At 39.0% G+C, this 15,672-nt stretch overlaps 2 protein-coding genes across 2 annotated transcripts in view; one reads left to right on the top strand and one right to left on the bottom strand.

Moving 5' to 3' along the window:
* slc7a14a (solute carrier family 7 member 14a) overlaps window positions 1–11,861 on the top strand; it is a 31,788-nt gene extending 19,927 nt beyond the window's left edge. Inside the window, exons 8-10 of the mRNA XM_055038266.1 lie at window positions 805–1,300; window positions 1,387–1,623; window positions 2,638–11,861. Coding sequence (XP_054894241.1) covers window positions 805–1,300; window positions 1,387–1,623; window positions 2,638–2,936 — 1,032 coding nt within the window. The 3' untranslated portion in view covers window positions 2,937–11,861. The remainder of the gene's footprint in view (window positions 1–804; window positions 1,301–1,386; window positions 1,624–2,637) is intronic.
* Window positions 11,700–14,813, bottom strand: cldn11a (claudin 11a). The gene is made up of 3 exons (XM_055038267.1): window positions 14,353–14,813; window positions 14,062–14,226; window positions 11,700–12,697 (listed from the first exon to the last, which is right to left on the bottom strand). Exons 1-3 carry the CDS (start codon window positions 14,576–14,578, stop codon window positions 12,429–12,431), a joined length of 660 nt encoding a protein of 219 aa, XP_054894242.1. The 5' UTR covers window positions 14,579–14,813; the 3' UTR covers window positions 11,700–12,428.
* Window positions 14,814–15,672: the final 859 nt, after the last annotated feature.

Genomic DNA, 15,672 nt, shown 5'->3' with positions numbered 1-15,672 from the left:
AGCCAGGTGGACTCTCACTGAGCAGGCAGGGTTAAACCCAAATACCTAATATTGCATCTAGTGCAGCAACAAACCTAATGCACTAGCATGTGTCATACTTGTAGCAAGCAGTGGCATTTTCCTGTCCTCCAATCAATGGACTTTGTTTTATGATGCCAGTCGCTCAGCACCAGTAGAATGGTGCATTGTAAGTCATTTGTATGAGATACTTTAACAATGGAAGCAGACAAAATGCTGACTGAACCACATTGGCCCATGTCTTACCATACAGAGATGAGGCATTATGATGTATTGCAATATTTACTTGTACTTTTCTCACATTTTTAATCACACTATAGACTCAAATTTCATTGTATTATCTTGAAAGTTTCTTGTGATAAGCTAAGTCAAAGCACCTTCAAAAGTGCATTATTTTACTTCCTCTTCACAATAATTTTCTACTTTGTGTTTTTCTAAGAGATAAAATCCCAATGAAAACAACAAAAATTTGTCAATTTTTTAATTGCTGAAATGTATTAAGGTTCAAGACACAACAAGACCATACAAATATAGTATGCAAACTGAACTGAGTTTAGCAATGGAAACATTAAAATCTGTAAAGGACCAATAAAATATCAGCAAAAAGCAGGTGTAATGATTTAAAACAAATAGCTTCAGTATGTGTATATTAACTTAAAAGGTAATGAAGAGAAAAACTTTGGTTTTAGTGTAACACAACTGCACAACATGTGCACAAAACAGTCTTTGGTTTTGATTTCTGCCTATGAAAGAAACAAACTTCTCTCTCTCCCTCTCTCTGCACAGGTGAGCCTTTGCGTGCTCCTCTTGCGTTACCAACCCGAGGGCGAAATCCACGGCTTTGTAAACTTTCTCTCTGAGGAGCAGAACAAGAAGAAAAAGGAAGGCATTCTGGCCGAGTGCGAGAAAGACGCTTGCTCGCCGACCAGTGAGGCCGACGAGTACGGAGGTCAGACCACGAACACCTGCGGGGCTAAAAACCTGCCGTCGCTAGGCGACAACGAGATGCTGATTGGGAAACCGGATAAAAATGCATACAGTGCCAGCCATCCCAACTACGGCACAGTGGATATGACAACCGGCATCGAGGCAGAGGAGTCAGAAGGAGGGATGTCTCGACGGCTCAAGAAGCTGATCGGACCTCGCTACTACACGTTGAGAATCCGTCTCGGCCTCCCTGGGAAAATGGACAGGCCAACTCCGGCCACGGGGAAAACCGTCACCGTGTGTGTGTTACTGCTGTTCATCTTGTTCTTCGCTTTCTGCTCCTTCATCATTTTTGGTAAGAACAAATCAGCAATGCCTTAGTCCAAGAAACAAGGGTACTGCAACGTCCAATCAAATCAACATTTGTTCCCTCTGTTCCAGGAGCGAACTTTATCACAGAGGGTCATTGGTGGGCCTTGCTGCTACTAATCTTCCTCATCATCTTCATTGCCCTGCTGATCATCATTATCCTCCAGCAGCCAGAAAACCCTAAGCGGCTGCCTTACATGGCACCCTGCGTGCCGTTCGTACCTGCTTCAGCCATGCTGGTCAACATCTACCTCATGCTTAAGCTGTCTGCCATCACCTGGATTCGATTTTCAATCTGGTGCCTCGTTGGTAAGCATACACTTTCCCAAAGACTTTGTTTGCCAGAAAAAAGGTTTGATGCGGAGCGAATCAAGGTATTATCCAGGACCGATCAGAGCAATGTTTTGGTTTCAAGCAATAACTCTGCTCAAATTACTTCCAATAACAGAAGAAAGTATTAATTCAATGGCTCAATTTGCCAAGAGACCCTTACGTTTATTTTTTTTAGCCGGAACAAAAGCTTATCAGGTTTTCTTTTCATTTCTTCCCCTATTGTAAGCTAATTTTTTAAACTTTTGAAATTCCTCTATTAATATTGTTGAGTAAAAGCTGTTGTTTTCTCTAGTCTTCTTGTTCTCTCAGGTTTGATCATGTTTTAGCCATAAACTCAAATGTATTTTATTGGCAGAGTACACAACCCAGTGACAAGTTTACCAAATAAGGTGTGAAAAATTGTTGACTTTGAACTCATTGTTCAAAGTCAGCAATAATCTATTATTTCCTTTCATTATTTGTAAATACGTTGAACTCACTCAGATTTAATGGGTCCACCTGTGAACAGAAATGTTTAAGTCTTGCCACATATTCTTGATAGGATTTTATTCTGGACTTTAACTAGTCTATCCTAACAAAGTTGAATGATTTAATCAAAGCAATTCTATTATATAACTGTATGTTTGAGGTTTTTGTCCTGCTCACTGTGCGTCACTGCCCAAATCACAAAAATTTTGCAACTTTTTCCAAGCTTTCTTTCAGGATTACCTTGTATTTCACTCAGTACAACTTTGTATTAGTTTACACCTGTTTTCCAGTTCTTGCTGAAGAACTTCATATCCTCTCATACAAACACAAAGTGCAGTGCAAATTATGTGTCAAGGACAAAAAAGTAAATTTATATTTTACCAAACCTCCTTGATCCACTTGTTTGTTACTTGAGCATTTTAGACATCGGTGGAAAAAGTTACTCTTCCTGCACACTCTTTCATGTGGGGTTTTTCTTTGTTTCTTTCATGTTCAGCGAGTTGTTTCCATGTATCCTTTCAGGTGTGCTTATCTACTTCGGCTACGGCATGTGGAACAGCACTCTGGAGATCACGGCCAGAGAAAACGAGGTGCATGCCTCCACCTACCAGCGCTACGATCAAGGCGTGGACGAAGGCTTCTGCGGCTTTGACGACAATTTCTACCCGCCCACCACTGACGCCTGGGGCGCGCCCGGCGGGGATTTAGAGGCGACTCCACCTCCAAAGGCAAAACCTGAAAGTGATGGGCTTTCCTCAAAAGGTGGAGGCAGAACCATTGCTAACAATGGCCTTGCGGAGGAGGATCCGATGGACTTCTGAAGGGACTGACTTCTGTGTTACATTGAATGTACTGCCTTGTCTGCTGCCTGGGGGATGGGGAAGGGGTCATGTGTGAGTGCATGACTGATTACAGGCGTGCGAGTGTGCTTGCATGCTTGCACGAGTGTGTAGTTGTTTTATGTATCAAACCCCCCGGGCTAGATGTTTTTTGGTTATTAGAACAGTTTGTCTTTTACCTTAGTTGACTTTGCTTGGGATGCTGCCCCCACACAAATGTGGACATAAATGTCTTCACGCTTTCACAGATCCGGACTCTTTAATCAACTTCCCAAACAAAGAAGGGCATGTCAGAAAAGTGTGAAGAAAGTGAGAGATTTGTGTTTTGCCGATGAAGTGCTGAAATGACAAGCCGAACTGAGCAACTTTTTAACTGATTAGTCAAGAACGTTGGCACAGAAGAGAAAAGAAGGGTGATGAGAGGGTCGTAAGATGAGTCAGCAACTGTCTTCCTGTTCCAGCACAGGCAGACAGACAGGAAACTATAACGGCAGTGTGATAAATACAAAGGCCTTCCGAAGGCAAAGTCTGACTTTGTCTGTTTTCAGCTTTTGTACAAAAACCTGAATGATTTGTCTAAAACACATTCTTAAACCTACGTTGAACATTTAGCCTGAGGGGTTTCCACCGGGGTTTTGGGCTAAAGGGTGTCGATGTTTTCTGTGATGACTAGTACTTGGACTTTGCTTGTAATAGTGCCTTCATCAACTATGTGTGTTTTTCTGGTCGTATCAGTTCTCTACTTCGATTTTTTATTTATTTTTTGGCCTGTGTATGTGTGTGTCCTGCTGTACTATGCCTTGCAAAGGTATTCACAAACCCTGAACTTTCCATATTTTGATATGTTCCAATGACAGGCATCACTCTATTTCATTTGGATTTTAAGTGACAGAGAATTTGTTGTCAAACCAATCCATTGCTGCTCTGGCTGGGGAGTTTTTTCCCCTCTGTTTTATGTTTGCAGAAACCTTCGACCTTTAACTTTGAGGTTTCCTTTTTTATTTAACTCCACCCACTCCCCTTCAACTCTTTTCAGCTTATGTGCTCCACTAAAGAAAATCGTTTTCACTGCCACCAACAAGATTCACCATGGACGGATGGAGAGGGTGAGGGGTGTTCAGACATTTTGATCTCATCTGACCAAGCCATCTTCCACATGTTTGATGTGTCTCCTAAGGCTGATGGCAAACTGCAAATGGGACTTCCCACTGCTTAATACTTCTCGCTACTTTTCCCTAAAGGCCAGAACTGTGCACTTCTCAGCTAATAGTAGCCATTTGAGCAGATTCTTATTCCTGAGCTGTGGGTCTTCATTCTTGCCATGGGCCTCTTGGCTGCTTCTCTGATAATGCTCCCCTACTCAGTTAGGTTTGTGGCCAAGTCTTCATATGTTTGCATGCGTGTTATTCTTCCCATTTTTGAACAATGGATTAAACAGTACTTTGTGTAATCTTCAAATGCTTAAGTCATTCCTACAACTTCATTTCTGCCCTGCCTGGCATTTTTCTTGCTAACGACGCACTACTTTGCATTTGCCTGTCATGCAAATTCTCAATAAAATACAGAAGGTTGAAGTTTACAAAATGTCAAAAAGAAAAGTGTACATACTTTTACAAGGCATTGTACAGTCAGTGCACTCAAACTTGAGTTTTATGTGAATTAGTGTTTGCACTAAGTGGGCTCTTGAGAATTTTAATTTTCACAGTATGTTTTGTTATTCCTTCGCATGGAAGTGAAATCAATTCACCTGCTGTCAAAAACAAAATGTGCAACATGAATTGCCAATCAAGTTGTAGAGATTAGACCCAGTAGACACACAGAAAGAGAGAATAGGTTGAGTCCTAGTTGGCAACCTGTAGTGTTTTCTGTCTGCTTTTGTATTTGAGCATATGAGGTTCTTTCTCTATGTCAGACCTGTAAGTAATTCATTCTCTCTTCAGTTTTTTTTTTTTTTTTGCTTAACTTTTCTATTGGAGAGGAGAAAAGAGAAACTAAAATCAAATTCTTCCTATTTATATAATCTCTTCTCTCCTCCTCCTTTATGGTTTTCCGTCACTTAATCGTTGCAAATTTCCATCCAACATTTTCTTCTCCAGCCCAGCTCTTTCATCTTTCATTTACCATCTTACTCCCCTCTTGATATCAATCGGGCCACATCAGCAGAAAGTAACCTCTCCGAGTCGCATGTAATAGGCCACCGAAGATTGGCTTGCACTCTGGAAATGTAACAGCAATCTGCTTATGGTCTGTCAGTTCGCTCACTACGTTTTTGATTTAACAGTCTCTGCTATCTGTCATATAATTCGTAACCAGCACTTATTTTGCTGCTGGCGGTTCAGCTGTAGTGCTGTAAATGGACTACACTTTTACTCCTGTGCTTTTTCAGGTTTTATGTATGTTGCATATACAGACAATTGTCTCAACGTCCCAAAGAGATTTAATTATTGCATTCAAAATGCAGGCTTGTTGTTGCAGTTGGAGAAAGAGCTTTACATTTAAAAAAAGGTATTGAGAGACATATGCAGACATTTCTTTATACAGTAAGAGGGATTTTTATAAACAACCAAATAGCACACTGTTATGCTATGACGTTGGGGGGAGGGGATGCTCCGTCAATTGCTTCTGGTGCTGCTGTCTGCCCTGATTGTTACCCCTCTACCTTTTCCTCGTGTGCCCCTGTTGCTGCACTGGTCCCTTGCAGGGAAGCCTTATTTGTCTAATGCACTAAATCTAAGGATGCCACGCTAAATCCTTATCCCCCGCCATCCCTCTCCCCCTACCGTAATCATCGAAAGCTTAAAAAACAAAAAGAATTTCTTTGCGGTTCTGGAAATGTCAAAGGAACATTCTTATGCAAATGAAGACAGCTCTGTGTTTCATGAACTTACTGTCATATTTAGGGCTAGGGCTTGACAAAGGTAAGGATTTGAACATCACAATGATCCGGTCTATTGTAAGGACTGAATTTTCTTAACAATTTTTCTTTTTAAAAAAAATTTAAATTACACAATCAAAGCTGAAGATAACTGTAAAATACCATCAGTTATCTAGTTTTAAGCAAGTTTGCGTCAGCAATGAATATATTGACAAATCATGAAGAGTTAGCAACTATTCCTGTTCTGCAAGTATTGGGATTTGCAAACTTTAAAACATGCAGTTTCTTGTCTTTCAATCTAGAGGCAGGTGATATAATAATGCCAAATTGTGAAGAATTAGAATTTAGCATTGTGATTCCAAATTCAATACCAGTTTTAGTCTCAAGCTACACTTCAAGATGCTTTTGTTCTATATTGATGGAAAAAAGTGAATGTCTACAGTTTATTAGACTATCAGGGAAAAAAAACAGTGGAAGTTAATAGGTGACCTCCCCCAACAGTTGTTGGTAACATTGACATTAAAGACTTTGAAGTTTGAAAGAAGAAGCATCTGAGCGGCTCTAGTGGTCAAAAGCCAAAGAATCTGTCAAAAGTAATTGCCCACTGCCCATGCTTTGTTTGATACTGTTTATCTTTTATTCTGTCTTCAGCTTCTTCAGCTTATATCTCAAGGTTGATGGAAAGAGAACCTGGATGAAACAGGGCACATGTAAAAAAAAATATATATATATAAAGTCAGAAAACAGTACAAGGGAGGCATGTATATTAAAATATCTGCCTCATTTTCTATTTTGATCTTCTGGGCTGTCAGGATAATATGCATTTGTAGGAGAGAACAGTTTACTTTTAGTATCAAAACAGCCAACAGAGACACTAGTTTTTTCCAACCTTTAGAATAAGAGGGTTAAGCATTTGCATAAAACCCATCAAACTTGTAATATCATCATTTCTATAGCTACAACGTTCTCGGTGAGTTGTGAGTTTGGATTCCAGACCATAGTTTGTCCGTGACAAGTATTCGTCATAGAGATGCTACTACAGCCACTAATTTTAGTTTCTATATTAAAAGTAATATATTGACTTTGATAATGTCAGATTACATAAAATTGGTAATGTGATGAATTGTGATTAGCCACTAATTACATCACGGATGAGTAGAAAAAGTGCTCTTTATTTGAGTTGTGTCGCTTTTGTCTTTGAAATTAAATTTTAAGGTAAACTGAAAAATACCTTTGTAGTAATGTTCTCTTGCCTGAATGTTATTCTTTTCTTTAACTGCATTTGCATAGAAATGTTTTGCTCTTGATTTTACTACTAAAAAAAACAGTATATGTTGACTATAGCGCCCACCGCAATGCTCACTAGGAATATCTTACATCACCATATCAGTTTCCTCCTGTCTCTGTTCAAAACTTTCAAAAGCTTTATAGTCACAGCCCAGCCAAAACAAACATGCAGATTAATTTGATTCCGTGTCTCAGATACTGGACTGTACAGTCATCTTTTTTCTTCATTTATTTATGTTTTGTTCTGTATATTTGAATCAAAGACTGTGTGAAAGCATGTGCAGTGCAGAGGTATGTGACTGTGTTCTGACGTCCACTCGTGGTCCACGCCTGCGCCTAAATGTGACCGTCTGGTGAATGTCCAGCATGTTTTTTTGTGCACAAGATTCAGTTTCTAAATATTGTACTTGCATGTGGTTACGGATCTCAACAGGACATGATAGACATTTGACAAAACCAAATTCAGGCTTAGTTCTTCTCTGCCTTGGAGCCCTGGTTTGTTTAATTCAGAGAAGGTGAAACAAGTAGTTTGTTTTTGTTTGTTTTATTTTTTATTTCGCAACCCAAAGCACTGCCTAGGATCCTCCTCTTGTTCCTTCTAATAATCTCTCTCTTTTTACATATATATTTATACTTATTCCAGCCTAAAATTTAAAAACCCACTTGTTCATTCCACTAGGTATGGAAACCATGGCTCCATTTGACAGAACTATGTAGCAAACAGTCTGATTTCCTGACTGACTTCCTTCACATCCTTTTTCATACACCTATAAAATGCCTAATTCCTGTATACACACTAAAACCTGCTGGGTTTAAAAACAGACCAATTAGGGTTACTTTGAAAAGTCAGTAATGGTACAAACATGAACCAACTCGTCACAATCAGCTTGTGGGTTTTCACCATAGTGGGTTGGAGTTGTAGAGGTTGTGTAAAACAATGTGGTAGTGAATGAACGTAGCTGAAATTCCCACGTTTCTGCACATTATGTTTTTTTAGGGGCTCTAAAAGTCACCTCAAACTGATGCTGCAGGTGTGGTGACTGGAAGGAAAGTCAAACTATGGATTCACAGTCTGCCATTCATTTGGCTCAGACACTTAAAAAAACCAAGTGACATCTTAGTACCTTTTATTTCGTCCTGTTGAAGAAGTTTTAATCATTTTGTTGTGTAGTTCAAAACTTCTCTCACCCAAAAATATTGAGCCTCCATTTTGTTTGCCCACTTAACAGCATTATTCCAGCATTCTGATTAAAGAAAAAACCCAGCAGGATTTTTTTTTAATGTGAATTTCTCCTCTCAACCACAACCAACCCAAAGTACTTTTTATTTTCACTTATGATTTACAGAAATCTAGTTTCCTTATCTGCAGTAGTGTCGACTTCCTTGGTATGATCAGCTTATAAGCTATTTTACAACACCCAAAATTTATGTTACTATAGAATCACGAGACAAAATGCAATGTTTTTCTGTAAGCCACCAGCTACAAGCAAAAGCTAAGATCCAGACACAAATACAGTGCTAAAGAAGACTGACCAACAAAAAAAGAGAGTATTTTTCTACATCTGTTTCCCATCTACACGTCCTCCTCGGGTGGGTGTGCCGAGCCGAACTAGGTGGGGTCATTAGTCTGTACTTCATGAACGTTTCTTTAATCACAAGGAGGCCTGATATAAACTGCTGAAATCTATTTTTTGAATAAATGTAGTCTCTAGAAATGTAGAGCTAATTTGTGTACTTTCTTCAATTATCTTTGAATTGGTCGCTGAAGATGTTGATAGGGCTTCAAATAGTTTAGGCATACTAGAGAGAAAACAATGCTGAAATTATTTTATTATCAGTCTATATGAGCTAAACTGCACAAAAAATAACAATATAATCTAGTCTTTTGCCACTGTTGCTTTTCAAGTCAGCTACTCTGTGTTGATTTTGTACTGGAGAAGGAATGCCACGCTCTGCACATGTTCGGTGTTTGCGGCCAAGTGTCCAGTCAGTGTGTGTCAGACTTGTTGAGATTGGCTTCCCGAGAAATGGCTAAATATTCTGTTGCTCTTGTGTAAATTTGCCACAAAGCTGTATATTATTGTTGTGTTTGTTTCTTTCGAATTTGTGATTACTTTTTATCCTAGGTGCACAATTCTCTTCTCTTTTCTTTTTTTTTCTGAACTGTTAATATCGCTTCCATGTATTAATGAAAAGTTATTTATTGCAAAGACTAAACAGAGGTTTGTTCATTTATTAACATATGCAATAAATAGAGACATGCAGTCACCGAATATAAAGTGCACACACTTTCAGTCTTGCATACAGTACAAACCAGATGGTTGCGTGCGCTGTACAAAACGGCACATTTTCAATTATCACCAATGTTTATTCAGAAAAATATTTCCCTGTTTTAGTTCATATAGGGTTACCTTTTTTCCTAGTTGCCAGATTATGTCATGTTTGCATGAGTCAGCCAAAAATCTATAGTTATTTTTTTCTGCTGATCCTTATTTTAACCTTTTAAATTCACATGCTGAATTTGAAGAGGAATCTCTCACAAGACTTCTCATGTTGCCTTTGGAGTATTTGGTTCTTTTATACAAGCATTCTACGTCAAAACATGTTCAGGTCTGCATAACCAAAGTACAGGAGAGCAAGGTAGCAGTCAGTAATGGTCCTCGGGATTTTTATTTTATTTTATTTCATTTTATTTTTGTAAAACAAACTCAGCATGAGCTATGGGTGGGTTAAAAAAAAGCCTCTTTCTCATTTCCAGGAGAAAGTGGCAGAGTTTGAGGCAAAGTCAGAATATTAAACCATATTATAAGTTTCAAGCAGGAGTGTTCAGTCTATTATCAGAATATGGAAGGATAATTGAAAAAACATAAATCTAAAGGAAATGTGTGACTCGCCTAAATTAACACGTAAGAATAGCTATTACATAACTAGCAACGTAATATATAATTTTCAGGTTCCACAAGTCTGCCTTTTCATGATAATAGGCAAGAAAACCTCACTGCTGAATGAAAGCAAAGGCTGTCATATCATGTGGGAAACTCACCAAACATGTGAAAGGAGGTATTCAGGGCAGATGGGATGTAAATTTTACTTATTAACTTACATGAATAACGCTACAGTATATGTGAAGAAAAACAAGTCTCTCCATGAAACAAAGAGGTGGTGGGGTCATGCTGTGGCAGCAATTTTCTTCAACTCTAATAGCGAAATTACACAGAGCACAAATAGAGGTCACTTTTGCTCTGTTTTTAGTGGGCCTCTTACTGCAATACTCAAAACGTATAATTTTTGAACCTTTTTAATTGATTTCGGAGGAGGTTAGCAGTGGTTCCCGATGCAACATAGTTAACCAACTGCTTATTGATCCTAGAAACTCAAGCAGAAAATTAAATAAGCATAAAGAGCTGGGGAGTTTTGCTATATGTGCCGTATAAAATATCATTATTTCATCAACACAGGACAGCTTATTTGCTCAGGGTCCTTCCATCTGTCTCTTGTGAGGTCGATGGCTCTGTACCAGGAATGGCTTCCCTTTTCAGGGAACACACGCTTGGCTGCGATGACATACTCGCAATCACAGACATGCCAGGAAATCACAGAAGAAGTAAAACTGAAACAGTAACTGAGTGAAGATCAGTGATGTGCACGCCCGTTTGTATCCGTTTAAAGATAAGCTGACGACAAAGAGAAATCACACGATGTTCTCATCTGTGCAGTGACTCAGCGACCTTGATTTAAGCAAAGGACTACACACATTGGGCACAGTTATTACCCGCTGTGCGTGTGTGTGTGTGCGGTTACCAGAAGAGACTGGGAGGCTGAGTCTGTGGGACAGATTCTTCTGCGCTTATCTCAGTCAAGGTCACAGAGATTACAGAAATACACCGGTTTTTCTTACTTTGATACAAACTGCTAATGTTGTTCGCACAAAGACTCTGATATGCTAAGACAGTCAAGCTGCAGCGGAAATCGTATCACGTCATCGCGAGACAAATTGCCGCTTATATCAATCCGTGCGGAATTTTCCATATGCAAACAAATTTCTATTACTATTTAAAGCATGACGAGTGAGATGAAAAAAACCATCCCATCAGAAGAAACTCGTCTGAAAATATAACTAGATCCGGTTTGATTTAACACAGGGTTTTAGCGAGCACATTGGGTTAGATTCGACACAAAAAAATTTAAAATAAATAATTAAAAAGAGCGAGTTGAAAAGAATGATTTTAAAATCCCCATGGGAACAAGTCTTTGTGGGTAGGAATGATTTTTGAGTATTTATCTATTTTGTACATCCAACTAAATTTCAGACGTCTTTCTTTATCTGGGCTTATAAGCTGCAAAAATGATCCAAACATACATTGTTTGTAGAGTTAGTGTTTTGTTTGGTTTGTCTTTAAAAGAGACTGGAAGGAGCCTCCAATTTTGACAATGTAGGAACTTAGTTGTTATGCTTTAGTGATGCATTTCCATTCCGAAATCACATCCATTGGTGTAACAGTTTTAAGAAATAAACTCATTGCTACAACTGTTCTTTTTTAAAATGCCTGCAAAACAGAAATAGCTGCTCGACACCCAGGACGTGTGGTTAAGAAATGTTTTAATGCCGCATGTGTTTATGTCAAACAATTGTTCATTAAACCTAAAACAACAAAATTAGTAAACAAAGAATAAAGTGTATATCTAAAATGTGACATTTAATTTTTGCTCTTTGTTGACCATTAAAACAAACAAACAAAAAAACATTTACTCTGTAAATTCCGATTCTTTAACAGAGATATAAACACTGGTTGGTGAAGCTTCACGTCAGGGTCCATGTTCAGTTTAGTTGAACGTTGTGCTAAATTGTTTTAATCATGTTCATCACTCTGGAGTTAGTAATACTGTCCAAATAATCCATGTACAGAAAAAAGAAAAGAACAATTTAGCTTAAAAACAAAACTTAGCACAACCACACCCATATTTGATCAAAACAAAGATATTAAACAGATTTAAAATTGTACTCAGTGACAAAGACCCTGATGAGATTCCATCATCAGGGATCTCATTAAACAAGCCTTTGTATTATGAGATTGTACGTTTATGTAACAGTGGGGTGAGTCCACACCACACCTCTTTGTGTGGAGGTTGGAAAATTGGCACTTCAGGACAAAAACAAGAATCAAACTGTAATTAAATGCTCTATCTCTGTGTTCTTTGCGTCTATACTCCTTCGCATTGTACTGTAAAACATGGACCTCATAAATGTTTGCTTTTTGTGCAAATGTCTCTATGTACAAGAATCCCCATGGGACCCAACGGTATCTCCAACCTTAGACGTGGGCACTTTTGGCATGATGGTTGGAGGAGGCTGCTGGCAGGTTGCCACCTCCGTGTTTGGAGTAGTAATAGTGATTGTTGTCCTGGAAGCTGCGTGGAGAGGAGGTGGAAGAGTCCGACGAGCACGTGAGCATCACGCCACCCAGCAGGCAGAAAACGGTGCCCACCCATCCGGCGTAGAGGGAGAAGCCGAAAGACATGAGGCCGAGCTCTTGGTTGGCACCGATGGGGAACCAGATGGTCGGCACCAAAGCGCACAATGCTAAAGAGGCAGAGAGAAAAAGTCCTTGTTAGGCATTCATATGGTGCAGACAAATACACTCAAAGACCAGCACCAAAAGAAACTAAAGGGGTGGGGATGCTGTGATGGTACAGGGGTTAAGCACAATCCACTTGAGGAGGTCTTAGTCCGCAACGTGACCCTCGCTGGTTTGATTCCCGGCCATGTGTCTTTCTTTTCTCTCATTATCTTATTTTCCTGCCCTAGCACTTTCAAATAAAGGCCAATAGAGCCAAACAATCTTAAAGAAAAAGAAACTAAAGGGATAAAATTGCTTAAGCATATTCTTTAATGTACCATTACACATATGTAAAATAGACCAAATATCATTTTTGGTCTATTTTAACTAAAAGTGCATACACTGTAACTATTTTTTGGCCTTTATAAAAAATAATGATAATAAAAAAGACACACAGGTAAACATGAAGTACATACTTTTTGCGTAAACAGGCATTTTCATATGAGCCCTAATCTTATCAGTTGAATTCAAAACTGTTGCCTTTAAAAAGTTCTGATATCTTTTTATTTTCTCGATTTTACAGCTGTTGGGGCAAATGGATTTGTAAGTCCGAAAGTCTAAGTTATGCACGTCCATTTTTAACCCAATGGCTTTTAGAGTGCAGTCAGCACAAATAAGGTTTATTCAAGGGCTATATAGCTCTGACAAATACTCCTGCTTTAGAAAATCTGAAAGGTATAAGAGGTAGTGGGTTTTTACCACATACCTAGCATGCTGCTTAACTCTCCGTGAAGGTGTGGAAGGACCTGACACAGCGGGTAAAGTTATAAGAACAAAAACATACAGAATAAAATAAATCCTCAAACACATTACAGAAAAATCAAACATGGGTCAAGGTTGTATTTTTATGGAGGAGCTGTGGAGTCATCAGTCAGGGGTTGGCAAGAGTTTTCTTTTGTGTGTGTGTGTGTGTGAAAAAGTAGGCGTTGGAAAAGAAATGATTGGGAAACAGGTGCTAAAGTTGCTTTCCAGGGAAGCGGGGCGTTGGACAAACGCTGTAGCAACAGTCCCATATTTATAATCTCTGTAAAGTTGGCCCCATGGGGAGATTTTCATGTGGCTCAGGACAAAAGCAGGGTGTGGATCGTAGGAATGTCTTTTTTTATTTTTTTATTTTTTAGGTGAGATAGAGGAGGAGAATTTAAATGTATCTTTTTTTTAAACTAACTCTCACCACTTTGTAACTATTTGAACTCAGGTTCAAACTGGTCGAAATGAGGAAAGTTCTGAGATGTACAAGTCATCATGCTTACAGTATTCATTGTGGCGTTTTATTAACATTCACTGTATAAAAACATTATGTGAATAAAATAATGATGTCTCTCACCAACAACAACCATCAGCACTCCTCCCAGGATGGCCCGTCTGTTCTTGGCGTTCTGCATGTCATTTCCAATGCTGATGCAAGGCATAGACATGAGAAGGAGAAGCACCGCAGGGAGACCCAGGATAGACCCCAGGATCATTAGGGCTCGAGTGGTCTGGATGTAGGCTGTGGGACAAAAGTCTTCTTTAATTTATACATTTTATTTTCCATTTATGCCAAGTTATTGGGCTCATTATGAACAAAAATGACTTCATCTGCGTTAGTTGAGGTGAGAGTTTAAACGGCAGCTACCTGGCAGCTCCAGGATCTGTGTGTAGGAGACACAGTGGTAGAGTGCTGTGGAGATGACACACTCCTCCCAGGGTCCCTTGGACTGCAGCTCATCCATCTTCTTGCAGGTGGTCACGCCATACTTACACATCGTCACCCAGTCGTTCGTGGACGTGGCAATCACAATCCCGAGCCAGCCCAGGGTGCTCAGGAGAAAGCCGCACAGTTGGAGGCAAGAGTTTGCCATGGCACAAAGTTTGCGTCAAGAGCGCTTGTTCCAAAGTCGCAAACCGCTTTTGGGAAAGTTTGAGTGGATTAAATAATTCTGTTGAAATGTGGGGGTGGGTAGAAAAATTCTTATCAAGGGTTTATATTCCAATAAAAAAAAGATTAAATCCAGATGAATATGTAGGTTTTTGCCTGGGGGGATCCACCAAATCAAGTCTGCTGCAAACGGCAAAAGAACAAAACTCTACCAGCATTGGAAGGTTTTTAAGGACTGCCTTAGTGAGAGAATGAAAAAAAAAACATCCCCAAAACTTTTATCCAATCAGAGGCTATGCATGAGAATAACTTTTTTTCATTTTTCTGAGACTGCACTGCCCCTTTGTTAAAAAAAATCATGCATGCAGCCTTAGTGTGCTGGTAGTCACTCTGGGAGAAGAGAATATTTAATAGGAAAGATGCTGCCATCTGCTGGTTGTAAAGTATTTCTGCAAGTGGTTTACATATGCACAGTGGATTCAGAGGTTCTACACGCTGTTATCATGCTAAGATTTTAAAGTTTGAAAAATGAGTGATGAAATTATTCAGTTTCACTTAAATCACAAGTTTTGAGTTTTACAACACAAGTGAAAATAAACTGAAATCTTTTCAGCCCAAAAATAAGTAAAGAAAACAAAAGCAACTTAGCTGATTACACTCGCGTACCTTGCCAAAGCAGGGTTAGATTTGATTTTAGTTTTATTACTGCACTGAGGTGTTTCAAGATTATTTGTTTCTTATGTCGTGTGGAAATGTGTTAGCAATATCTACTTACTCTTAGGTGTTCAGAATAAGTGAGTTTGCTATAGTAACTTCTGTCCACATTCTGCTTCACATCACAGACTTTCAAGGACATTTAGGTTTGGCTTCTACTGTTCAAAAATTTTGACTTTTAGTTGGTCTAAATTATTTTTGCTCATCTTCAGGATTACAAATTCAATATTATTCCTTGAATATTAAATAACGTCTCAGTTTCTCTTGATATCTTAACTGCAAAGCCTCACAATTTCCCTCAAACAGTTTCGGAGTGTGCTTTGTATACTTTAGCCAGGGTTGCGCATGTTTTATTGCAATAAA

The sequence above is a fragment of the Poeciliopsis prolifica genome, unplaced genomic scaffold, assembly GCF_027474105.1.
Source record: "Poeciliopsis prolifica strain line A6 unplaced genomic scaffold, Auburn_PproV2 SCAFFOLD013, whole genome shotgun sequence".
Taxonomy (NCBI): domain Eukaryota; kingdom Metazoa; phylum Chordata; class Actinopteri; order Cyprinodontiformes; family Poeciliidae; genus Poeciliopsis; species Poeciliopsis prolifica.
The sequence above is the reverse complement of the archived record's forward strand: the minus strand, read 5'-3'. Positions and strand labels throughout refer to the sequence as shown.

Bases quoted from the DNA above. Each gene is read 5' to 3' on its own strand.
- cldn11a (XM_055038267.1), bottom strand. From the start codon at position 14,578: ATGGCAAACTCTTGCCTCCAACTGTGCGGCTTTCTCCTGAGCACCCTG. The intron at 14,227-14,352 runs GTAGCTGCCGTT...TTTGTCCCACAG, and splicing joins ACAGATCCTGGAGCTGCCAG to CCTACATCCAGACCACTCGA. The intron at 12,698-14,061 runs GTGAGAGACATC...CTGCCTCTTTAG, and splicing joins AGTGCTGATGGTTGTTGTTG to CATTGTGCGCTTTGGTGCCG.